This window comes from Gymnoscopelus braueri (assembly GCF_963280865.1).
Source record: "Gymnoscopelus braueri genome assembly, chromosome: 14".
NCBI lineage: Eukaryota > Metazoa > Chordata > Actinopteri > Myctophiformes > Myctophidae > Gymnoscopelus > Gymnoscopelus braueri.
In genome coordinates this window covers 24,298,448-24,324,085 of record NC_137619.1, presented here as the reverse complement: position 1 = coordinate 24,324,085, position 25,638 = coordinate 24,298,448, and the positions used below count along the sequence as shown (strand labels likewise).

General features: G+C 41.8%; 2 protein-coding genes across 2 annotated transcripts in view; one reads left to right on the top strand and one right to left on the bottom strand.

Annotated features, from left to right (window-relative positions):
- Window positions 1–11,276: 11,276 nt before the first annotated feature.
- soul2 (heme-binding protein soul2) lies at window positions 11,277–16,190 on the bottom strand. Its single transcript, XM_080449494.1, has 4 exons — window positions 16,038–16,190; window positions 15,638–15,764; window positions 12,613–12,787; window positions 11,277–12,222 (listed from the first exon to the last, which is right to left on the bottom strand). The coding sequence occupies exons 1-4, from the start codon at window positions 16,158–16,160 to the stop codon at window positions 12,051–12,053; spliced, it is 597 nt and encodes a 198-aa protein (XP_080305620.1). The 5' UTR covers window positions 16,161–16,190; the 3' UTR covers window positions 11,277–12,050.
- Window positions 16,191–19,772: 3,582 nt separating this feature from the next.
- The window catches only part of LOC308100343 (uncharacterized protein), a 38,958-nt gene continuing 33,092 nt past the window's right edge, over window positions 19,773–25,638 (top strand). Inside the window, exons 1-2 of the mRNA XM_080449362.1 lie at window positions 19,773–20,377; window positions 23,713–24,796. Of these exons, the coding sequence (XP_080305488.1) occupies window positions 20,138–20,377; window positions 23,713–24,796 (1,324 nt within the window). The 5' untranslated portion in view covers window positions 19,773–20,137. The remainder of the gene's footprint in view (window positions 20,378–23,712; window positions 24,797–25,638) is intronic.

Here is a 25,638-nt window from a genome sequence, read left to right as displayed (position 1 = left end):
TAGGCCCCAGAGTACCTCCGATATGTCTTGCTAGGTAAGATGAATATGAATTGAATTGAATCTTGAATCTTATATAAAAATCCAATGTTTTCTTGGTTTCTATCAGCGCAGGGCCCATACCTTTAAGCACTGGGGCAGCATAGGGAACCAGTTATACAGCTTCCAAGTAGATGTCATGTTTAAAACCTTTCGTGGGTTAAACTTTGGTGTTTCAGTCTGATACATGATACACTGTCATTGTTGGGACAGTAATTGCAATTGTCTCCCTTGCTCAGGTGCGAGAAAATGGCACCCAAAACCAAATGCAATAGGCCTACTGCAAACCAGTGTATTTCCACTCTCCCATGTAGGCCTACTGTACTGTCAAAACCTGTAGCACCATCTAGTGGTGGCTGCATAGCTAAGGCACTGCAGATGAAAAACAAATCTAATGTAATACAGAAAAAAATCTCCAGTCTTCTGTAGATATAAGTACTATCAGTGATGTTTCAGTCCACTGCTCCACTGTTACTCAGCCTCAGGTGACCGGTGGCATGTTGCTCCCTTGCAAACAGGTCTAACAAGGAAGCAGAGATAACAAAATTCCATCTTGTGAGTGAGCTAATCTGTTTTCTTTATCGCAGTCAATTGCTGTGATTCCCCTGTGGTTCTGGTTAACTACCGTCCCCATACAACACACAGAAAGAGAGAGAGAGAGAGAGAGAGAGAGAGAGAGAGAGAGAGAGAGAGAGAGAGAGAGATGTCAGAAACAGCTGCAGTGTTATCATTTCAGTAAGTAGGCTAGTAATAATAATAATATTAGTACTACTACTAACTACTATTAAAGTGCAATGCAATAATACAATTCAGTAATGCTATATAGTCCTAGCAGTAGTAAGGCTGCTTCTTCTACTAATACAATTACTGCAACGGCTGGTATAATATTTTATTTTATCCAAATATTGGGGATTAAGTAACGGCGCACTGGATCATTTTTTGTAAACACCATAGCTACTGTATATCTGCAGTCAAAAACTAAATCATGTTAGAATCATTGTACTATGTGTAGAATGTAAAAAGTATAAGTAAAAAGTACAGACTGTGTTGTGTAACATGTAGATAACCATCAGTGCTGGATGCAAACAGCTTAGAAATGTAGATCCACGACATTGCTGAAAACTTGTTCCCAACAAGGAAGAAGAAATTGCCATGCTGTCTGACTTTAACTGATCTAGTTTTCTAGTGCACCAGTAGTTAATTACATTCATACAGCTGACGACCAGGTATAAAGTAGCTGCTGATTAATTAAACACCTAGAAATAAAACCAGCACTACTCTGCATCACCAGAAAACATTAACTTAAAGAAATGTGAGAAAAACTAAAACAAACAAAAACAATTTTGACACTCCTACATGCAGAAAATATATTGTGAGCAGCCAAACCAGGTCTGAAATCTGTAGGTTAAATATCTGTAAAACCCACAGACAGATCGAACCATTTTATTTGTATTTAGGGCAAGGCAAGGCAAGGCAAGGCAAGGCAAGGCAAGGCAAGGCAAGGCAAGGCAAGGCAAGGCAAGGCAAGGCAATTGTATGGCACATTTCAACAACAAGGCAATTCAATATGTTATTACAAGATGACAATAGGATGCATAAAACAAAATAAGTAAAAATGTATAGATACAGTTACAGTACAGAGGAGAAAAGAAAAGAGAGAGGGCATGTCATTACAGGCAAAGATTTTAAAAGTTTTATCACAATAGCGGAAATAGCAGATCTACAAGGTCAATAGCAGATCTACAAGATCAATAGCCTATCTACAAGCTCACAACACGTTGCGATGTGACGCGCTTTGAGCTTGTAGATGGGCTATTTTAATTTTGTGTGACACTGCCATATGACAATGTATATAAAATAAGGCAAATTTGTGAAAACAAACAAAAAAAAGTTTCTGCCAGACAGCGACGATATGCCTAGACAAATCCAAAAGCTACATCTGGATGTCATGTTGTTGGAGATCCTGCTCTGTTGTTCTCAGGGAGCGTAGACCCACACCTCATTGTGTTGATCAGAAGTCATAGTAGCTGATTCACTGCCAGAAAAGAGCCTTATCAGGAAGAAAATTAGAAATGACACAGAAAAATGCAGAAGTCCTGTTGAGTTTAGATTATAGTTCTCAGGCAGCGTACGCCCACACCTCATTGTGTTGGTGGATAGCCCAGGGCATGTTGTATCCTGCCCCTGAGTACATGTGGGGTTTTACAGTGTTCCCTAGGACCCCAAGCATCTTCTCGGCAGCTGCTGGCATCTCACGGTTCACTTCAGAACTGAACACCCTGCAGGTGGAAAGTGACAATGAACAAGACTGATCATTTAGAGACAGTATGACATATGACTTAACTATTACAATGACTATTAAGGCATTTAGCAGATGCTCTGATCCTGTGCGAGATCAGAACTAGAAAAAGTGCTCCTCGGAGCACAGGTCTCCGCCAGGTCAGGTAGGTTATTGTGGGCCAGCAATGTTCAGAATTTGCCAATCAGGATGGAATATAAGAAATCGGACGGAACCATCTTGATCACTTGACTATAGAGATAATGTGTACTGATTTGCATGATGTTTGGACAAAATATGTAGGAGTAATATAAAAAATAAGAACCGGCCTCCTGGTGGCGCTATAATAGGGCAATGTGAAAAGGGTGGCGTTTGTTCTTCAACGTAGTGCGAATGTGCGTGCAAAGTTCCACCACAATCGGACGCTGCGTTCATGATTTGCGGCATTTTGTTCAAAACGGGCCACTCCTGCAAACTTTAGATGTCAATGTTAGCCAATCAGGATGGAATATGATAAATCAAATAGACCCATCTTGATCACATGACTATAGAGATCATGTGTACCGATTTGCGTGAAATTTGGATAACATATGAAAGCTTAATCTCAAAATATGTGTTTTACATAAGTCGGCCTCCTGGTGGCGCTATAAAAGGCTAATGTGAAAAATGCAGGGCAGGTGTTTTTCCTTGGCCTCTAGGGAGTATGCGTGCAAAGTTTCACGCAGATCGGTGCAGTTATAGTTAAAAATGCTAATTGGCCTTTTATAGCGCCACCATGAGGCTGATTTGAAAACGTTCAAGTGGCATTTGTTCCTCGGCCTAGTGGGAATGTGCGTGTGAAATTTCACGGAAATCGCAAGCTGCGTTCATGATTTGAGGCATTTTGTTCAAAATGGACCAATCCTGCAAACTTTGGAAGCCAACCTTGGCCAATCAGGATGGAATGTGGAAAATCAGACAGATCCGTCTTGATCACATGACTATAGAGATACTGTGTACCGATTTGTGTGACGTTTGGATAAAATCTGTAGGAGTAATACAAAAAAATGGGTTTTGCACAAATCGGCCTCCTGGTGGCGCTATAACAGGCCCATGTGAAATATTTGGGGCAGAGGTTCTGAATTGGCATCCAGGGAGTGTGTGTGCACAGTTTCGCAGCGACCGGGCCAACGGTGCCTGAGATTAGCTGTTCACAGACAGATGGACGGACGGACACACAAACGGACACACGGACACACGGACGGACAGGGGGTAAAACATACTCTCTCGCCATGCCTTTCGGCCTGGCGGAGACAATAAGCAGAGCAAGTATGAACTCTAGTCAATGAACAATCACATGAAGAGTACAGTGTATTGTAGGGCTACTCAACTTAAGATGGCTCAGAGGCCACTCAGCAAAATACCAAAAGTCCAAGGGCCGCAAGCAAAAAATGTCGGCCCTATTTTGGATTTTTTGAATTTTGTAACACATTACACATTATTATTGTTACCTGTACCTTTTTATTTTGTGTATATATGTCTGTTTGTTTTTGAAAAAAAAGGAAGCAACCCATATATTTGAACGGAAAGTATATTTTTATCCTGTGCTTCACAATAAAAAACAAAAAATTAACAACATGCTATCTAAATAACATGTACATTTGAAACTACAATATACCAGTTAAACAATGAACGTAGCATAATAATGTCTAAAATAACATGCTATCTAAAGTCGAGAAAAACTAATCTAAAAAAGTAAAAACATGAGAAAAAGTGGCCACAACCCTAGCATCCCTATTCTGGACATAATAGGTGAACAGATTGGCTATTGGCTATTTTTGGTGAAGAGATTTGGTGTAGAGGGAAAATGGAGGTTGCCATGTTTTCTCTCAACTTGCTCTAGTGACACAATATCCAACAATGTAGATCCATGTTTTACTGAAACCGGATTTGTGACTAAAACAGGTTAAAGAAGTTCAATTAACAGACACAGCATAATTGAGATGGTTTTGTGAATTTGTTTTCCTGTTTGATGAATATGATGAAGATAAGATGTTTTCATAGTTTGTAAATTGTAAAAAATATATATGTTTCTTGTACATGTCAGCCTTACTTGACATATATGGTGGCAGCAGGTCGGAATTCTTCTATGATGGAGGGATCGTTGGGCAGCGCCGTATCATTACCCGAAAACCATGACATAGACACTTTCTCTGAGCCGTCCTCTTCCTCTGTTACTGTGATTAGAACAGGCCAGGTGTTCATGGGAACCGTAGCACCTGCAAGAGAGAAGAGACAGGAACTATATTTAATATTTATTTGACTCTATCAGAAATGGCTTCAAATACCATTTCTGGTGTAGTAAAATAAATATTTTAACAACTTATGGCTAAAATGACACATTTTCAGAATGAATATTTTCAAGTGAAACAGAAAGGGGGTTGTAGCCAGTTAAGAAGTGGTCTGTCTACTGACCATGGTCGCTAACACATACTGCTAAGGGTTGAAGTTATTGATTCTTTATTATCGATTATACTTATACTGTATTCTTATTGTTGCACCGTGAAGTATATTGCCGTTTGTGTGGCTATACCAAGAGGAGCTGGTGAATGTTTGACACATCCAATCTCAGGCTTTTTTTCTTCCATATAAATAAATACATTAATTAATCAATTATAAAAAATTGCCTTCTGCAGTAGTCTTTATTGTGAATTTACTAAGTGATTTAGCTGATAAAATGTACATTTCTTTATAAAACATTCTGAGCATGCTAAAATTGTCTGGTGAACCACTGAACTTATTAGGTGACGCACAGTTTAAAGACCATTATGTTAGATATTCAGAGCATAATTGATTATTATTATTATTATATCATTTATTATTATATAAAATACACAATGTTTTTGGCCAAGCATTGTGTATTGTGTCTTTTTAACGAACACTGAATAGTTACAAAAGAGTTTAACCCGACTGATCAATGGTCTTAAAATTATTTGACTGAGTTCCTGTTCCTGTACACACCTTCACAGTAGGCCTTTAACCTCTGATATGCAGCCGTCAAATCAAGGGTCGTACTACTTTGGGCCTCGGTGGTAATCCATCTGGTGCTAACATACTCTCGCTTCTCATACTCCTTTAAATAAGAGAAAACAACAACAAAAGTTATATTAAAATGATATGAATTATGTAAAATACTACAATATTCTTTCTGATTATCTATGAGGCATGAGGATTGGAGCTGATGCATGCTGTAGTTCTATTCTTTTTTCCCCAAGCAAATGAAAAACTGAACTAATAAAATAAAATTCTGACAAGTAAAGTGAGCATTCATGGGTCTAAACACAAGGCAAAACTAAAATATGGCAACAGAAAATCTGATAAAACCATTGTTTTCATAGCGTTATTTTTTAATGCAGTCACTTACCTCATAATCCTGTACACTTGAAAGATGAAATTCTGGACAGAGGTCACCATCATTACAAAAGTCTGTTGTCGACCCTTGTACTGCAGACAGCATCCCCAAGATGAATAGCAGTAGGAAGTTCTGTTGTTCCATCCTCCCTGCTTTTCCAAAATGACACCTCAGTTAAAGTGAAGTGTTTGTCTGAGCAAACAGAAGGAATAATGTCACTTCCCATGCTGGTAAAAAAGCAGAAAAACACGTACCCTTCCAACTTGAGAAACCAGTAGAGGTAGTTCTCTTCCTCTGGCCACTGTGACTGGAAAACTTTACTGATGATGTGGTCAGATTTTTTGTGTTGCTTTATTTTTTCCTAATATCTTTTAATGAAAATACAGTATCCACCTGTTTCCGCGGGAATTTACTGGAGCAAAAATCCTGTGTGGGAAACATCCTGCGGACGGACCGAAAGCAGGAAGTAGCGGCTCAGTGTGTTTACATTTGCCAGCAGAACGTAGCTGCAGCTTCACAGGTCGCCTAGCGATTCTGACTCCAAGAACGTTTGTTAGTAAGTCTTTTATCTCTGCTTTTCTCTCGCTTTAACGTCAAAATTCCATCGCATCCGATTTGAAAAGAAGTTGGCTAAGAAACTTGAACTTTAAAAAAACTCCCAAAGCTGTGTATGTATGTTCATTTCACTTCGTGGACAAGAGACCTACACGGGACAACCCATATCCAACGCTGCTGTTGGGTGAGAGACCTCCAGAGGAGAGTATCGTTCAGAGACATTTAACGGGTAAGATTAATTTCTACAAGGCATTAAAACAAATCTGACCTGGCCTGGTCCACGGCAGGGCTCATTGTGATTTATTTGTGTCGCAAGCGATTCAACCTATCGCAAACAAAAAGTTGCAACGCATTTATGATCACAAACACATGTACTAATCTGTCATTTGTAATGTCACTGTGTGTGTGTGTGTGTGTGTGTGTGTGTGTGTGTGTGTGTGTGTGTGTCACACCCACGCACAGCGCTTGTTTTTTTTTTCTTCTCCATGCACCTTGCCAAAATAATGGCCTATTTCTAGCCACAAGCAACTCTTTAGGCAAAAATATAATTTCCCCAAAAGAAAGATGTAGGCCATTATTTTAGGAAGGTGACGGTACAACCTTAAAGACAAAAAAGATGCAATAAACAAAGTTTTTATTTTTTCAAAAAACAATGTGTCATAATCGTATGTTTAATTCAGTGCCTTAAGCATGGTGGTGTGTTAAACATGTACAATTACATCTGTCTCAATCGATAACAACTACTGCAATACATCTCATTGTACACTAATTAAATATGTCTGTACCCGCAGACGACGAGCCAGTTGCAATGGAGGCTTCAGAGGAGCCACATTCCGTGGCAAAGAGCTCACATGATGTCCAGACACAGTGGTCAGACCCAGGAATGGAGGACCACATCTATGCCAAAGCTCCACCTACCAGGACATCTAGCGAGCTGACTGAACCATCCCCTGAGAGCTCACAGTCTGTTGCAGAGGATCTCCTAAAAGATGATGAAGACTGTCTTCTCTACACAGGGATTCCTCTACTTGAATTCAACACTCTTGTGTCATGCTTACAAAGCTTTGCCCGCACATCAACAATGCTTGTTGTAGATGGACCAAGGACCAAGGACCTCAACGGAAACAAGTCCGCAAGGACTTTTTTGGTCGGACCTTTTAGACAAAAGTATTATAAATGTAACTGTGTTGTTTTACATTCTTTTGCCTAATACAAATTTCAATCAATCAAATGTTTTTAATTACATTAATGAAACCTGATTCAGCAAAACGCTTCAAAAGGTCACATAGTCAGGCTAGTAAAACATTGTCATTCTGGATAGATGTAATTGCTGAGCACACTAAGGATCTAATTCCATGGCTGCCTCGTGAAACCATAGAAGCTACTATGCCACAGGTTTTTCTGGAGAATTTTCCAAACAAAGTCAGTGTAATTGACTGTAGAGAAAGTGTTTTGCAGAAAGCAAAAAATCTGGACTCAAGAACCTAATCTTACAGTCACTACTATGCTTGTAATGCTGTGAAATATCTAGTTGTAATTGCGCCATCTGGAGTCATTATGTACATTTCAGATGCTTATGGTGGGAACTGTAGCAACAGATTCATAACCAAAAACTCTGTGCCCATTAATATTGTCCCTAAAATGGACAAAATACTTTCGAAAAATGAATTCAACTTGATTATCTCATTGGAAATTAGACAATACTGTTTCTGGATTATCTCATTAGAAATTACATAAGCATTTATTCAGGCCTGTCAAAACGGAAATACATAAAATACAATTAACAGTGATGTGATTGTGATCTACATTGTGTTACATTAACTCTCCTCTCAGATTTACAAGGGCTGCACAAATTCTAACATGAAAGATGATTTGTGTCCTAGGACAAATACATTGATGAAAGATTTCGCACTGTGTTTGTGTACTGTAGGTTTACGTGTGTGTGTGTGTGTGTGTGTGTGTGTGTGTGTGTGTGTGTGTGTGTGTGTGTGTGTGTGTGTGTGTGTGTGTGTGTATGATCCATTTACTTAAAGAGAGCCATATACTTTTGGCAGAGATGTAACTTTTTCTCAGTAAAATCATCAGCCAATTTAGATAGCATGTGTAAGAAGTAGAACTTCTGCAGTTGTTGCACATGTCCATCAGTGTAGTCTTTATTAAATGGGACGTCCACTTCTATGTGCTCACTTGGTGTCCAGACGACCAGCTGGCAACTTTGTCATCATGCCATAGCTGTGAAGCACTTTGTGTTTTGGTTTCTTCCGTCAGTGTAGCTGCTTGGATTGGAGATAGTTTGATGTAGGTTTCATAAAATACCCTGCATTTCCTACAGGTGAGTGTAGTGCTGTGTTCAGTGTGACAGAGTGTGCTCAGGTCTGAATCATGTAGGCTTGGGCTTGCCTGGCCCTGCCTGTTAACATCGGCTCTGCAACTGAGCTGAAGAAGACCATCTGTCTGGAGGTGACTTGAAGTACTGTACTTAAGTACAAATTTGAGGAATCTTTACTTTACTGGAGCATTTTCAATTTGCAGTACTTGTATGTCTAGGCCACTACATCTCAGAGGCAAATATTGTACTTTTTACTCCACTATAATTATTTGAAAACTTGAGTTACTAGTTACTTTGTAGATTTTCATTATTACAAAACATGCATTAAAAACTTTACCCCATACTTCGGCCATTTGAAAATAGCAGATCTACAAGCTTTCTTTGTGAGCTTGTAGATCGGCTATTTTCAAAATACTTTTTAACATTTTGAAGACTTGTGAAATGGGACATTTTGTATAATGAGTACTTTTACTTGGTTACTTAGTTATGGTAAGTGTAAGCCGTGTTTGTGCGCATAGCGTCTCTCACAGTAAAATCCTCAGTGTTCATTATCCAGACCAGTTGTAATTGTGAGTGTGCAAATAGAACCATGCTTTCATTTGTACAGTCATAGTTATATTAAGAAGGTGAGAATAGCCACCACACAATACAATACATGTCCTTTCCTTTGTTGACAGTGGGATAATATGAACGTCATATGCAAATTAGCCATGAGGTGGTCTTAGAATGTCAACAAACAGCACGTGTTTCCTCGCCGACCCAAATAGACAACCCAAATAAAATACTGGAGCACTTGGCTTGGGCCTGCACGTTTAATTATATATTGATCTACCTATCTGTGTTGCATTTTTACTGCTGTTGATGATATGACCTCAGCACGGGGACTGATGGTTATCTTAAATGATAATAACGGGTTCATAAATGACGTATTGATTACGTGAATCAGCTGTGTCGGGACTCGGGAGGTATCTAAAACATTCAGAACAGGTCGTAATAATGGATGCGTACATTTACATTTGCCTACTTAGAACTATGGACTCCACAAAGCGATACGAGGCCACTTCTTAACGTCATCATGCATTAACACATGCATGATGTGTTAATGCATGTGTACTAGTGCCCCACACGAAGCACTCTAGTTTAAGCCATTCATTTAGTTTGGTTCGGTTGTAATGACAGCCACGCACAGCACACGTTGTCCCTGAGCTCATTGTGACGTTAAGAAAAGCAGAGTCTTAATAACAACCGTCTTGGAGAATCGCTATGCGACCTGTGAAGCTGCAGCTACGTTCTGCTGGCAAATGTAAACACACTGAGCCGCTACTTTGTACTTCCGGTCCCCCCGCAGGAAGTTTCCCACACATCAGGAAACTACCCGCGGAAACAGGTGGATAACAGTATAGGGGGAAAAGCTGTGAGAACTGGAAAAGCTTCTCTAAACTATTACAGCTACATCATCACACTGTTGGCTGCAAGGGCACAGAGTACACAGGCACTGTGTGATATGCTAAGGTTTTTTTAGGCACATGCCATGTACATACAGTACTGTACCAGGGACATGTCTGATGTATTCGGTTCTGTTTTGATGAGTAATTTGTAAAGTATGAAGAAGGTCTGTGAGGAAAGACATATCACTCCCTTGACCCAAAGTAATGCAAACATGGACACAGAGGACCTCTGTCACCTCAGATGGCACTTATGTAATAAGGAGAGCAGGACCATGTTAAATAAATACCACAAATACGTTAGATGTATTATGTTCTTTATTTTAAAATTTGATTTTGACAATGTGAAAATAATTTTATGTCCTACAAAAACATTATTACGGGTGACATTTTCATGGTCTTTGAACATGATACAGTTTGGCTTCATAAAGCTGTGAGGAAATTGTGAGAACAAGATTCCTGGTTCCTGGTTAGATATAGCAGGTAAAGGCAGTGATGGAAGAAGTACTCACATGTTTACTTAAGTAAAAGTATCAATACCCCATTGTAGAAATAGTCTGTTACAAGTACAAGTTCGGTATTCAAAATTTACTTGAGTCAAAGTACAAAGGTATTGGCATCAAAATATACTTAAAGCACCAATAGTATGCCTGACATTATAGCCCGACAGCCTTTGCTGCGTGTCACTCCCCATCTCTCTCTCCCCATTTCCTGTCAGCCTACTGTCCTATCAATAATAAAGGCATAAAAATCCCCACAATAAATCTTTTAAAACAAAAGTAAAAGTACTCATTATACAGAAGGTCCCATTTCACAAGCTTTCAAATGTATAAAACGAATAAAAATCCTTTGAAAATAGCAGATCTACAAGCTTTTTTTGATTGATTGATTGATTGATTGATTGCTCACAAGCTCACAACTTGTGAGCTTGTAGATCTGCTATTTTAAAATTTCCAAAGTATGTATATAGGTCTGAAGTGGTTTTGTAATAATAATCAAAATCTACAAAGTAACTAGTAACTTTTCAAATAATTATAGCGGAGTAAAAGTACAATAATTGCCTCTGAGATGTAGTGGAGAAGAAGTGAAGTTAAAGGGATACTTCACTTTCGGGCCGGGGACACATTTAAAAAAAATATTAAAAATAAATGAAAAAAGTTATGGAAAATTCATGGCCCCCTCACGCATTAGTAGGACACTCTAATGCGTGAGGGGGCCATGAATTTTCCATAACTTTTTTCATTTATTTTTAATATTTTTTTAAAATGTGTCCCCGGCCCTAAAGTGAAGTATCCCTTTAATGAGAATTGGAAGTACTCCATTAAAGTGAAAATACCTCAAAACTGTACTTAAATACAGTACTTAAGTACTTAATTACTTTCCACCACTGGGTTAAGGTACATTACTGTGATGTTGTGTAATTAGGGGGCCAAGCACAGCTGGTTACATTGAGCTCAATTTTCACCAAATTCATACTTAATCAGACAGACTAAGACCCAGCTCAATAACTGGGCCTGCGCTATAGTCACAAAAACATAGTCATGGCTGCCCTGTGTGACATTAATACACAAAACAGCTCATACTGAACAAAGTTGCTCATAGTGCCCATATAGCCATGTTGGATTTTTTGAAAACCCATTTTCGCACGAGTTTCTCCTACACAATTTGTCCGATCTGAACCTCTTTATCAAGAATACCATTGATATTTCGGAGGTGAATGTCACATCCATGGGTTTAGGCTCACACTAATTGAGTTAGTAGTTCCCCACCCTTAATCTAGAGACCTTAGTCTTGTTACAGGATATTTCAAATCAAATTGTATAACCGCTCAAATAGTCCCAGGAGGACACCCTTTCAACATTCTGAGGAACCATACAAGCTGAAATCAACCCAGACACTGTTATGCTAAAAAGGTGCTATTAGTTCATGATTCACTGCCAGAAAAGAGCCTTATCAGGAAGAAAATGAGAAATGAGACAGAAATCTGCAGAAGTCCTGTTGAGTTGACTTTTGTTCTCAGGCAGCGTACACCCACACCTCATTGTGTTGGTAGATAGCCCAGGGGCTGTTGTATCCTGCCCCTGTGTACCTGGAGGGCTCAAAAGATTTTGTAGACTTCACCAGGGCCTCATGGAGCTTCTCTTCATTGTACTTTCCAGTCTCATGGGTCACTCTATCACTGAACTCCCTGCAGTGTAAATGAACAAGACTAATCATTTGAAGATTCTGAGAATATTACTTTGAAGTGATATCATGATATTTTATGGACCAAATTGAAAAGTATTCTTCATAGACCAAATTGATAATCCTTCATCATATTCCTAAATGTTCTCTAAACTTGCTTTAATGACACAATTTAACACTGTAGCTCCATGTCTTGTGTGTATATTTACTGAAACCAGACTTGTTACTAAAACGGCTTAAAAAAAGACACCAGCAAACAACATCAATTAAATCATTCTGTGAAATCTTTTTCAAAGATATTTTTGATATCACAATATAGATATCGCATATTGCTCATTAGAATATCTATCTATCATAGTATGGTACAAATAGTTATTGTATCTGTCATTCTTACCTGACATATACAGTGGCAGCAGGTCTGACTTCTTTTATGATGGAGGAATCATTGGGTTCAGGCAGCTCTGTATCATCACCCACAAACCATGACAGAACCACCTCTCTCTCTGAGCCATCCTCTCCCTCTGTCACTGTGATCAGAACAGGCCAGGTGTTCCTGGGAACCGTAGCACCTGGAAGAGAGACGAAACAGGAACTTCATTTTTGTTAAGAGGTCACTTAATTTACTTTAGAGGTTACTTACTTAAAATGTTAAGCTATTTCTGCTATATTTTGATAGAAGTAGTCAAAACATTTGAACATTTAAAGCTAATTTATACTTTGTCAGACAGTTATTTTGACTAAAATTACACATTTGAAAGATTATTGACTTCTGGCTTAGTTTAGTTAAGTTTATTTAGATCATCAACAGTATCACAAAACATTACACACTGAAATTGAATGAAACATTTTGAACTGTTGGATTTTGCTGCTATCTCACTATCTACACAGTCGTTTTTTACGAAACTCTGCAGTATGGTAGAGGGTCATGAAAAACGACAGAGAAATGAAACTCACAAAAATTGACCAAAGGGTCAATTGACAAATGCAAACTTTGAACAGGCATAGCTCATGAACCGTTTGACCTATAGCCATGAAGAGCTATATTTATTATTATTATTAACCCCGACCTCCCGGTCTCATGGCAGACATTGTAACCACAAGATCACTGAGCTAATTTTTGTGTAGGAGCATGTTGAAATATGTATATATTAACTGTATGCTGTAAGTTTATGGATTATGTAACTTCAATCTGGGCGGCTATAGCAGAGTGGAAAGAGGCCGTCTGGGAAACATAAGGTCCCCGGTTCTCGTCCCGGCTGGGGGAGAATCACACAAGACTGTTCTTACGCTTCACTCTACCGCTCAAAGAGATTCCCCCACCACACCGCCTGTGAACAGAAGAACCTACAGCGGGTGGTGTGGTTGGCCGGGCACATAATGGCTCCCTCCAGGAGCTGTACGAGAAGCGGTGTGTAGTCAAAGCACACCGTATCATCAAGGACATGCACCACCCCAGCCACAAACTACTACCTACTACGACCGTGGCCAGGCAAGGACGCCCGCCTACCGTAGTATCAAGGGCAAGACCACCAGATTTCTGAACAGCTTCTCGCCAGCTGCCATCAGACTGCTGAACAAGGCCTGATGATCACCGCCTGGCAGCAGGCTGGCCTGTCAACTGGAACATTTTACTTGAAACTGAGTTTTCCCTCCCTTTATTTGTGTTATGGCAGAAAATACTAATACTTATGACAAAATATAAGGAGTACAAGATGTGATGAGACATTCAATTCAATTTAATAGGGATGCCGAGAGAACAACCACCTTCCAGCATGCGAGATGATTGGGTCTCCAGAACAATACATGTAGTTAATTTGTATACACTTTACTCAAAGTAGGAGGAGTTAAAGCTGTCACATGGTCATAAGGAGGAGGAGTAAAGGCTGTCACATGGCCAGACAGCCAGCCCTCAGACTAGATCATATTATTACAATGGGACCATTCACCATTCTGTTTGAATGACAGCAAAAGGTCTTGATTCAATCTACATAGAGTACAGAGAGTAGACAAGAGTAAATTAAGTTAACGCTCTGACTGTGTTGGCTGTGAGGGGGTCTCACCGACACCTTGGTCAGAACAAAAGCCATTGATGTGCAAAAGGTTTGATTAAATCGACACAGGACGTCAGACCACGGTGTAAGCCACACCCAGCTATATCTGTTGTCAGGACAATCAACATACAGTTTAACAGAAATATGACACAAATGAACAATTGCATTTTTCCCACTACAATTTGGATATGTTCTTCTGTACTTTACTATCCCCTGTACTTTTCACCGCTATGTGGATCTACCGATGTGTTACTACTTTCACATCTTATGCTTAACCTCATGTACATATTGTATCTGCTGGTCTTATGCTATGTGTATATATATCTTGCTTCATTGTGTTCTCTGTGGCATTTCTTTAAAGTTTTTTTTTTTTCTCCCTGCTCTCCTTCACCCTCTTGATGCCCCCCCCCAGTTTGATTCTTGTTTTCTTGAGATCAGCTGTTAGGCCAATACATTGTGAATACTTTTCTTCTTCAACACCTTCGAGATGACACCTTCGTGAGCGACATTTGGCTGCCAGTTTGACATCCCTGGTGTAGACTATAGTTGTCTAAGAATGTTACCCATCATGTTTTGTGTGTTGCGATTAAATACAAAAGGCATTTGTGCTTTTCAGTGGTGGATGCATGCATGCATGCACGGACACGCAGACAGACATTCTAAATGGACACAGTTAATAACACAATAACAATGCAGTTTTTCCCCCCTAACATATCTAGGCCAATGAATGCCATTTCAATGAATGAATGGATTACTGAATGAATGAATGTAATGTCAAATTGTCACCAAAGCAAGAAGTCTTTTAAAGTTAGCTTTTGGGCTTTTCTGAGCCGTTTAATAGGGACAGTGGAGAGAGAGACAAACACGGAGAGAAACACAGAGATAGAGTAACTAAGGGAGTGACGTGCAGGAAATTGTCTGGCCAGCCGGGAAACGAACCGGGGACTCACTGTCCCTAAAGCAAGAGGTCTATAAGCAATTAGCTTACTCACAAGCTCTAGGTGAAAATAATCACACCTAATCTCTTGACTCTTACTTTGAATAAAATGTTGCCGTCTGCAATATTTTGGTTGTGCTCCTACTAAATAATTTAACTGAGAAATGTATTTAAAATATTTTTGAGCCTGTTCATGAAATTGTCTGGTGAATCCCTGAATTATTTTTTTTAACTATTGTGTTAGATCGTAAGTAAACCTAATATAAATGATTATACAAATTACATTTCCTTTTGGTAAGAGCTACGTATGTATTTTGAACAAATATATCTTAAACAAAACAAACAAACAAACAAACAAACAAACAAACAAACAAACAAATAAATGCCATCAGACTGAACTGTTACTATATGATTGAGTTCCTGTTACACACCTGCCTTGTTGTTTCCATCACAGTAGGACTTTAACGTCTGATGTGCAGCCATCAAATGAATCATGGTACTACCTTGGACCTTGGTGGTAATCCATCTGGTGCTAACATACTCTCGCTCCTCAAATTCCTTTAAATAACAGAAAACAAAACTATTCTTAAAATTCTGTTATGCAAAATATAGTCATATTTCAGAGATTGCCTATGAGGTCAGGTGTGAGAGTTGGATCTCATACACGCTGTAGTTCCCCAACAATCTTTCCAAGCAATTGAAAAGCTAAATTAAAAAACTAAATATAAGCATAGTCATGTCAAAACACAAAATTATCAATACACAAGCTTGAAACCCTGATAAAAAACATTATTATAATTATTACAATTGTCTTTGAACACAATAGCTTACCCCATAGTTCTGTACAACATGATATTCTGGACAGGGTTCACCACTACAAAGGGTTGCTGTCAGGCCTTGCACTGCAGACAGCATTCCCAAGATGAAGAGCAGAAACACACGTTGTTCCACCATCCCTGCTTCTCCAAAATGACACCTCTGAGTCTGCACCTCAGTTACAGTGGAGTAGTAGTATGAACAAACTGACGGAATGATGTCACCTCCCATGAGGTGACTCCTCCTCATTATCAAAGCACATAAACACAGACACTCCCCCAAGGATTCTAAACTTGAGAAGCTGAGGTATTTCTCCTCCTGTGGTCACAGTGTCTGGAAGATCTAACTACGCAATGTGATCTGATTTTCAGTTATTTTACTTTTCTTTTCCTGTTTCATTATGTCCTTTCATGTCAATGTATTTTGATTAAAATACAATATAAAAACAATGTCGTTTTGACAGATGCAACAGCCGTTGACAAACACTCTCTAGCACTCATTCCTTGTATCACTTCTTGTTGCCTATTGTTTTTCATAGACAATAGTTGTACTACTGTGTACACATGTATGTTGGTTACTTGTTCACATACTATTTACACATAAACTATAAAGCATGCAAGCACAACTCAGTCACAAGTAATAATCTACTCATTTACCAGGTGCACGACTCAGAAGAGTTCAATAATATCAGAAGAATGCCAGCACTCACGGAAGTGTCCTTCAGGTGCTTATTATTCAAATAGGCACAGGCGACACACTAACTTGTTTTGGCAGAGCCTTCCAAAGATGAGAAATACCGCACCGGTGTGTCACTTATAAAGGGGACCTGGGTGAAACACATAATTCAGTCTTGAGTATCTGGTTTGTACACAGGACTAGTTTATAAATTCAATACACATAAATCAGAAACCCCTTTGAAGGACTCAGACATGCAATATTCATAATATGCATAATCATATTCACATACCTGAAATTCTAACTTTGCAGTATAGATACTTTGACACATACAAGCTGAGGGTCACACACACGGTTCAGTGAATAACTGCCCTGTGTAACATTAATGCACATAACATTTTCCATACTGTATATGCTGCAGGTCCTACTGAACAAAGTTGCTCAATTCTTATAGTTTGTCATGTTAGATTTTTTAAAAACCATTCTTCGCACTCCTGTGTACCTACAGTACACAGTGTACCTGTGTACAGTACACAGTTTGTCTGGTTTTAACCCCCTTTATGCAACTGATGGGTTCAGAGATTTGACAAAGCAGTGGAGTTGGTACAGCCCATGTGTGCTTAATAAGTACACTGAGGGCTTACTAAAGTCATAAGACATTTTATCAGACTAACGTACTTCCCCTGGGACATTACATGCAGACACATCAGCATACAGTCATATATGAATTTAACTGAAGTAAGATGAATACTAAATGTAAATCAATAATCGATAAATCAATAGCATAAAAGGAATATAAATTGTATTTCCTTTACAATGAACATGGGCTACTTGTGTCTCAAACCACTGTACTGGGTCTTGATCTTGGTACTAGCATATCAGCTGAGTGCAATAGTTCCCCACACTAAAAGTAGAGTTCTTGTTACAGGCTATTTCAAATCACTTAGCATCATACTGCTCAAATATCCTCAAGAGGGTACACTTTCACATTCTGAAGAAGCATATAAGCCGAAATCGATCAAGACACTGTTATGCTAAAATGTCATTATTAATTCATGATTCACTGCATGAAAAGAGGCTTATCTGGAAGAAAATGACACAGCAAATTGCTGCAGAAATTAATGTTGACTGGGTGTTAACAGCTATAAACGGAACGTAGTTTAGCATCACCATTATCTGACGATGTCCTTATTTTTAACTCTATGGATGATGTCCACATGTTGACTGACAATTAACCACAAGCCAATTTGTTTCATCCCTTGGTATGAATTGTTGACACGGTAACCGGAACGGTCAGTACAACAACCTAGTCGGACCCTTTTCTTTTGGGGAACGCTTACCCCCAGCGGCGGAACACTCGCCCTGCTTGGTGTGGAACGCTCTCCCCCAGTGGGGGTCCACTCGCCCCACTTGGCACAGACAGCTTGCCCCCAGTGAGGCGGATCACTCTGCCCGCTTGGTGAGAACAGACTACAGCCCCTAATATGAAGTTAGGAAGTAGTTAGGCAAAAAACTGTTGCAACGACGGAGGCACACCTTCTGAAGCGGACTTGAGCCCCGAGAGGACAGAATCGTAAATCATCGCCCTCCTAGTCTCCGACAGAATCGTAACCCCCCCCCCCCTAGTGTCGGTACCCCCGAGACGTTAACGTGGCCGAGTAGGTTCTGGTGGCCAGAAAGACCTGGTGGGTCCGACCGTTCCGAGGTAGCCTGATTTGACGGGGGCGACTGGACTTTGGTGGCTAGAAATACGTGGGTCCAACCGTTCTGTGGGTCCGACTAGGTTGTTGTAGCGACTGTTCTTGTATTCGTTGACACTAGTGTTTCCCCCACAATATTTCTGCATTAAATGGTCAAATTAGAAAAAGAAAAAGAGTGCGGTCAGACACAGAACTCTTCACTCTCTATGTGTGTTTGCCTCATAGGGGAAGAGATGCAGAAGTGTATAGAAGAGAGGCTGCAAACGTTTTAACTTATTTATTTCCAACATGCAGTCTATCTGCATTGTAAAACGCTGATCTAGAATGTCCCAAAATCAAATTTTGCGCTGCTCCGGTCTCTCTTACATTAAAGCAGACTGTATGTAAATACAGTGACTTTTAGGTATCTTTGAAATCACAACTTTAAAGTCTGTTGATAAAGGCACATACTCATGGAACAATAATTTGCATTAGTATGTAATTTGCACAATACCCAAAATATATTTGCATAAAAGCTTTTTTTTGTTGCAAAAAAGTTACCACTTAAGCCCCATTTCCCTAATAGCGAAAATCGTGGATCACAACGCATCGTGTGTTTGTGACTCCTTGCGAGCTTGTAGATCCACTATTTTCGCTATATTCAGGGGGAAAAAAAACATATTTGAAAATGTTCACCTATAAGGACATGCACAAAATAGATGCCAGGTTGAAAGACTAAATATGAACACTAGGTGGTGCCATCCCCAAATAACGCTATAGGTTGTTGATACAAGCACAATACTATACTTTACAAAACTTTAAATGTAATGTGAGTGTGTTTGTTACGTCAGTTTCAGTTTAATCTTCATTTCTATGCACTAGCTGAGAGAGGCTGTATGATAATCAGAACCAAGTCTATGTTGATGTGTCTCTGAGGCTAAACGGGGTCACACCTTATTTTTAACTCTAGGTCACACACACACACACACACACACACACACACACACACGCACACACACACGCACGCACGCACGCATGCAGGCGCACACACACACACACACACACACACACACACACACACACACACACACACACACACACACACACACACACACAATGACACATACATACACGTATGCTCTCTCTTTCTCATGTACTCAGCAAACATGGAACCCAATGACAAATTCTTGTGCCCAAGTCATATTATACCCATCGCCCACAGCAGGTGGCGCAAAAAGTCAAGAATTGCAACGAGAGAGAGATTTGAGAGAGAGAGAGAGAGAGAGAGAGAGAGAGAGAGAGAGAGAGAGAGAGAGAGAGAGAGAGAGAGAGAGAGAGAGAGAGAGAGAGAGAGAGAGATTTTTCTTCTCCTGGATTTGGTTCAAGGCGCTGCACCTGCTACCTCTTCTCTTCTCTTCTCGAAGCTCTCTCATCCTCCTCTCCTCCTCCCGTGCGTTTGGAGCGCGGTTGGTTGTGCACGTTGTACCTACCGGCTACAATAGAGTCCAGGAGGCGGGGAGGAGGCATCATGCACCTGCATGGAGACCGCAAGAGAGCCGGCGAAGGTCTCTCCGGGAGACACCGAGTGCGGACCGGCTTTCTACCGGCACGGATCTTGTAAAGAGAGCCAGAGAGACCACGAAAATGATATAACTGTAATTGCAAGGAATAAAGGAAGTAAAGCCACGAGTATTTGGGATTCGGTTGGATTCGGAGTGTCTGTAAATCGGCGGAACACTTTAGCATAAGCGCATAGAAACGATGGAGAAAGGGACGCTGCCGCAACTGTCAGCGGCCACCAAAAAAAGTGCAGAGGGTCCGGCGAGCGACCTCTCCAAGGTACCCGACGAGGAGCTGCAGAGATGGGGCAAGGACGAGCTGGTGCGCCGCCTGCGGCGGTCGGAGACGGAGAAGATGAGCGTCATCCTGGACCACAGCAATCTGATGCGGGAGGTGAACCGGCGACTCCAGCAGCACCTGAACGAGATCCGGAGCCTGAAGGTGAGATGGATGGGTGAGGGCGGGGCCTGTTGCAGGTGTGCTGTAACACAGTGGTTCTCAACCTCTGGGTCGGGACACCCGCATGCATTGAGGGGGGGGGGGGTCCCCAGATGACAGTGACAATTTAAGGATTTTTAAGACCTTTTTAAGACCTTTTTTTTTTTTAAATGAAATGAAAAAAGACCATTACAGCATCAAAAGTAATCAACAAACTACACTATAATACTGGTCAAACATTGGCCAAATTGTCAATTAATATAAGAGGCAAACATTTAGAAAATAGCCGATCTACAAGCTCACAACGCCCGGTGAGCTTGTAGATCTGCTATTTTCACAATATTTATCTGTGGAGCCGAGTCAAACGAAATGTATAGCCTCAACTCCCATAATTCCAAGAACTTGTCAGGGTGGGGGTCCCCAGTTCAAATATGATTCTTTTGGGGGGTCGTGGCCTGAAAAGGTTGAGAACCACTGCAGTAACAGACCTTTCAACCTGGCACCCCTATTTCGGTATTCAAATTTTGTATTTTTTGGGGGAAAATATTAACCACTTAAGCCCCATATGGGTAACCAGAGTCCCTCAGGGCTCTATACTAGTCTCTTTTCTGTTTTCTGTTATTTAAAAAAAAAAAAGTTTTTTATCCCACGATTTTGTAACCCATTTTTTCACCCAGTGCCAATTGCCTATGTAATCCTGGGCGCTACTCTCCCTCTGCCGGCCTAGGGAGAGCCCAGAACTGAGCTCATGCCTCCTTCAATGCATGAGGAGCTAGCAAGCCGCTTCTTATCACCTGACGGGGGAGTCAGGCCCATACCCTAGGTGGGGTTGGCGAAAGGGCCTTTCTGTGTGGGGTTTGCATGTTCTCCCCGTGTCCCCTAGGGTAGGTACCCTCACAAAAAACATGCAGTAATCCTGGTCTCTATACTGCCTCCCACTGGTCAGCCGGGGCGCGTCCTACCAGAGAACCTCCCCCCTGTCAGGTGATAAACAGCGGCCTCTTCATGTATTGAAGGAAGCATGAGCTCAGTTCGGTGCTCTCCCCAAGCTGGCAGAGGGAGAGTAGCGCCCAGGATTACAGCTTAGGCAATTGGCACTGGGTGAAAAAATAGGTTGCAAAATCGTGGGATAAAAATGTAGGTAAAAGAAACAAAGACATGATGACATGAATAGATGAAAATGAAACCTCACTAACAAAACTCAAATGTAAAATCAACTCAAAACATGACAAACAATTATCTTTTACAGAAGTCTTATGCTAGGATAGAACCTGCATGGGACATCAATCAAATGAAACATAGTGCCAGATGCCAAATATAGATCTCTCACCTACACTGCAAGACAGCAACAAATAGCAACTCACCCAGAGCTTGCCTCATAGCCAGTATTTCACCCAAATCAATTTGATCAACAAAATCCAAAATCGGTTACCTTTAACCTCTTATACAAATATCATGTTTAGCCTACGGATAACCATTTAGATGATATCTTCGCGTGAGTTTGTAGATCGGCTATATTTCACAGTTGTACACCAAAGTAGCAAATAGGGTTAAACTATTATTTTGACCAGAGGCATATTAGTCTACTGTAGCCTATCTATAAGTGTGTTGTAGGCTTAAACAATTCTTGGAAATATCTGAATATATAACATGCTCCATTGGGAAATGCAACCAGTATATTTTATTGCTTTGAGGTTTTCAGAGGTGTGATGAGGTTACATTTGGAATTGATGGCGAAAGTGGATGCAAGACCCCCGCCACCCCCCCAAAAAAAACAACAACAAACAAACAAAATAATCCCATAATTAACAGTAGGCTACCAACCAAAATAACTGTAGATGATAATAAAGCTACCACGTCTGGCAGATATTTAGATGGATGCCTGCTTGGTATTTCTCACAAAATGTACGGTGTTATTTAAGGGCCAACAATGGCAAACATGACCAAACCTGATGCATTATGAGATTTGCTTCTGACTGATGACTCATCTTAAATGTGTGTTCAAATTTCATTCAGTACATGCACACACATACTGCAGCCCATTATACATACCATACAATGATCGTATATTATAATCTTACATATGACATTAGTTAAATTATATTACACAAATGCAATTTAGATCTGTCAACGATATGTCATACAGCCCAGCATAATATTAATATCCAGTTAAGTTATAAGTTCTTATCCATTTCCTAGCTGGTCTTTCCTTTATCAAAGTACAAGGCCTTTGTCAAAAACCACAATGCTGCACTGACCAACTGTTATCTTGCAACCCCATGTGATAAATCACAGTAGGCCTACACATGTAATCCCTCTCTGTCTGCTGTGTGTGTGTGTGTGTGTGTGTGTGTGTGTGTGTGTGTGTGTGTGTGTGTGTGTGTGTGTGTGTGTGTGTGTGTGTGTGTGTGTGTGTGTGTGTGTGTGTGTGTGTGTGTGTGTGTGTGCGCGTGCGTGCGTGCGTGCGTGCGTGCTGTGTGTGTGTGTGTGTGTGTGTGTGTGCGCGCGCGCGCGCGCGCATGCTTTTCCTCTGTGTGTGTGTGTGTGTGTGTGTGTGTTTGTGTGTGTGCGCATGCCTGTGTGTTTGTGTGTGTGTGTGTATGCATTTGCCTGTACCCAATGCGTATCCTTGTTCCCATATGTGTGTATGTGCCCTTGCATGTATGCCTTTCCACCTTCTCTGTGTGTGTGTGTGTGTGTGTGTGTGTGTGTGTGTGTGTGTGTGTGTGTGTGTGTGTGTGTGTGTGTGTGTGTGTGTGTGTGTGTGTGTGTGTGTGTGTGTGTGTTGTGGGATGCCAGGCTCACGAGAGGCTTGCCTGATTGCAGAATAAAGCTCAAGGTTGCAGTTGAACAAGTGTCTCTTTATTCGTACTGGTGGGGCAGGAGGAAGTGAGAGGTAAAAAACTAAATAAATATCTTTCCGGACCGGGGCGAAGAGATCGTCTGTGTTTCATCAGAAACAAAGCACAGGTGGGAGAGAGTTTTAGTTCTCATAAAGACTAACAACTGTCAGAAGCCAAAGTAGTCACCATGAGTCTGTCTTCTCATGTCTCTCTCCCTTTTTGGGCAGCAACTGAGGGGTTTCATACTGGCTTGTAGGTCCATTCAGGTAAAGAGTTGCAGGTGTGTCTTCTTACCAAGCCTGGAGTACCTGGGCACGGTAGTACGTGCCCCTAATCACCTGGCCCCACCTTTGCCTCCCCCCCTGTCCCCGCTCCTAGCCTCCACACACACAGTGTGTGTGTAGTATACATGCTTTTTTACCTGTTGCTGTGTATGTTTGTGCTTTTGTGTGCGTGTGTGTGTGTGTGTGTGTGCGCGTGTGTGTGCTTAACCAGGACGTTAACCAGAAGTTGCAGGAGGACAACCAGGAGCTGAGGGACCTGTGCTGCTTCCTGGACGATGACCGTCAGAAGGGGAAGCGAGTGTCCAGGGAATGGCAGCGCCTGGGCCGCTACAGCGCTGGGATCATGAGGAAGGAGGTCTCCATCTACCTGCACAAACTCAAGGAGCTGGAGCAGCGGCAGTTGGAGGTCATCCGCGAGAACATGGAGCTGAAGGAAGTGTGTCTCATGCTGGAGGAGGAGAGGGCCGCGGCTGTGGCTGCCGCTGCAGGGGGAGGAGGCACAACGGGGAAGGGAGGTGCGGGCTGCAGGAGCTCCATTGACAGCCAGAGTAGCCTGTCCCAGCTGGGAGGCGCCCCGGCACCCGGCTTGCTGCGCGACGTCGGAGACGGGAGTAGCACCTCCAGCGCGGGGAGCACTGACAGCCCCGACAACCCCCACCACAAGCCTCCTCCCTTGGGCTCTGGCGGCCAGTCCAACGCTAGCCCTGGGTCTAGATCCAGTTCTTCCGAACACCCGCGGAAACCGTGCGGGGACGTGTTTCAGCACACGGGCCGCAGGTGTAGCGACACCCCGGAGTACCACACCTTCCCCCAGTCCTGCCGACCCCGCGGCGGGTCGCTTACAGAACTGGAGCCCCGGAGTCTTCGGGGCCACAGCCCGGAGAAGCACAGCAAGTCCCCTACCAGGCTGCCGTGCGACCCCCACACCAAACCCTGCACCTCTGACCCCATGGCCCACAAACAATATTTCATTTCGGGACAGGGTTCACCAGGCCGCTCTCGCAAGGGAGCGGCCAAGTCCAGCCCAGACCTGTCGCAGAGACATAGACTGGCCCACACAGGCCTAGGGGCCGCTGTCTGCGGGGGTCTGACTGCTAGCCAAGTAATAACAGGGACCCCTGATCACCTGAGGAAAGGGAGGGTGATTGTGGGGAGTCCAGAGTCCATTCGACACCAACACCACCAGCAGCAGCACCACCACAGCCCAGAGCACGGGAAGGGGAGGTACGGTAGTAGCTCCCCAGGAAGGGAGGGCCAGAGGAGGACTGCTGGAGAGGAGCAAAGCCTCTACAACGGTAGGACTCAGGAAACACTACTTGAATTAAATTCCTAACACATTCATGACGCTCAAACCAAAGCTTCATAACAGGCGTAGACCAGCGAGTCATTCAAGATCACTGATTCAATCATTATTACACCCATCCACCTATCTTGTTCTGTCACTTTAGACATACTGTAGTAGTGTTAGGGTCTCAGTTTAGGCATTTCTAAATAGAAGTAATCCAGGCAGTTGTTATTGCTCAACTACCTTGGGGATTGGCTGTATGAATGAGTGTTTTGTGAAGCTGTTTTGTCAGCCATTGTCGCACACATTTCCATGTACTTCCTGTTCTACGTTCACTAGAGTTGTTGTAAGTCATGTCTTTTATATGTATAATCATTTCCATTCAAATACTGTACGTGTCGTGTACTGTACACTATTCATTACAGTGGTGGAGTTGCAGTTTAAGTTTGGCTTGACCTTGACTTGATACTAGAGAGGACACTCAAGGACAAACATTATTCACGCAAAGTCACAGGTGTGCAACTAAGCTGAGATCACATACACATTACGCACGCACGCACGCACGCACGCACGCACGCACGCACGCACGCACGCACGCACGCACGCACGCACGCACGCACGCACGCACGCACGCACGCACGCAGGCAGGCACTCACGCACGCACGCACGCACACACACACACACACACACACACACACACACACACACACACACACACACACACACACACACACACACACTGTAACTATAGCCTGTATTATTGTGAAAGAGAGCAGAAGAGAGCACAAATGGAAGAAGAGAGCTTCATCCTGTTGTCGCCTGCATAGAAACTGCTTTAACGCAGGATGCAGG

Coding starts and splice junctions, on each gene's coding strand:
- soul2 (XM_080449494.1), bottom strand. CDS start 16,160: ATGGTGGAACAACGTGTGTTTCTGCTCTTCATCTTGGGAATGCTGTCT. Junction 15,765..16,037: donor ATGTTGTACAGAACTATGGG/GTAAGCTATTGT, acceptor TGTTATTTAAAG/GAATTTGAGGAGCGAGAGTA. Junction 12,223..12,612: donor GCTGCCACTGTATATGTCAG/GTAAGAATGACA, acceptor TTTACACTGCAG/GGAGTTCAGTGATAGAGTGA.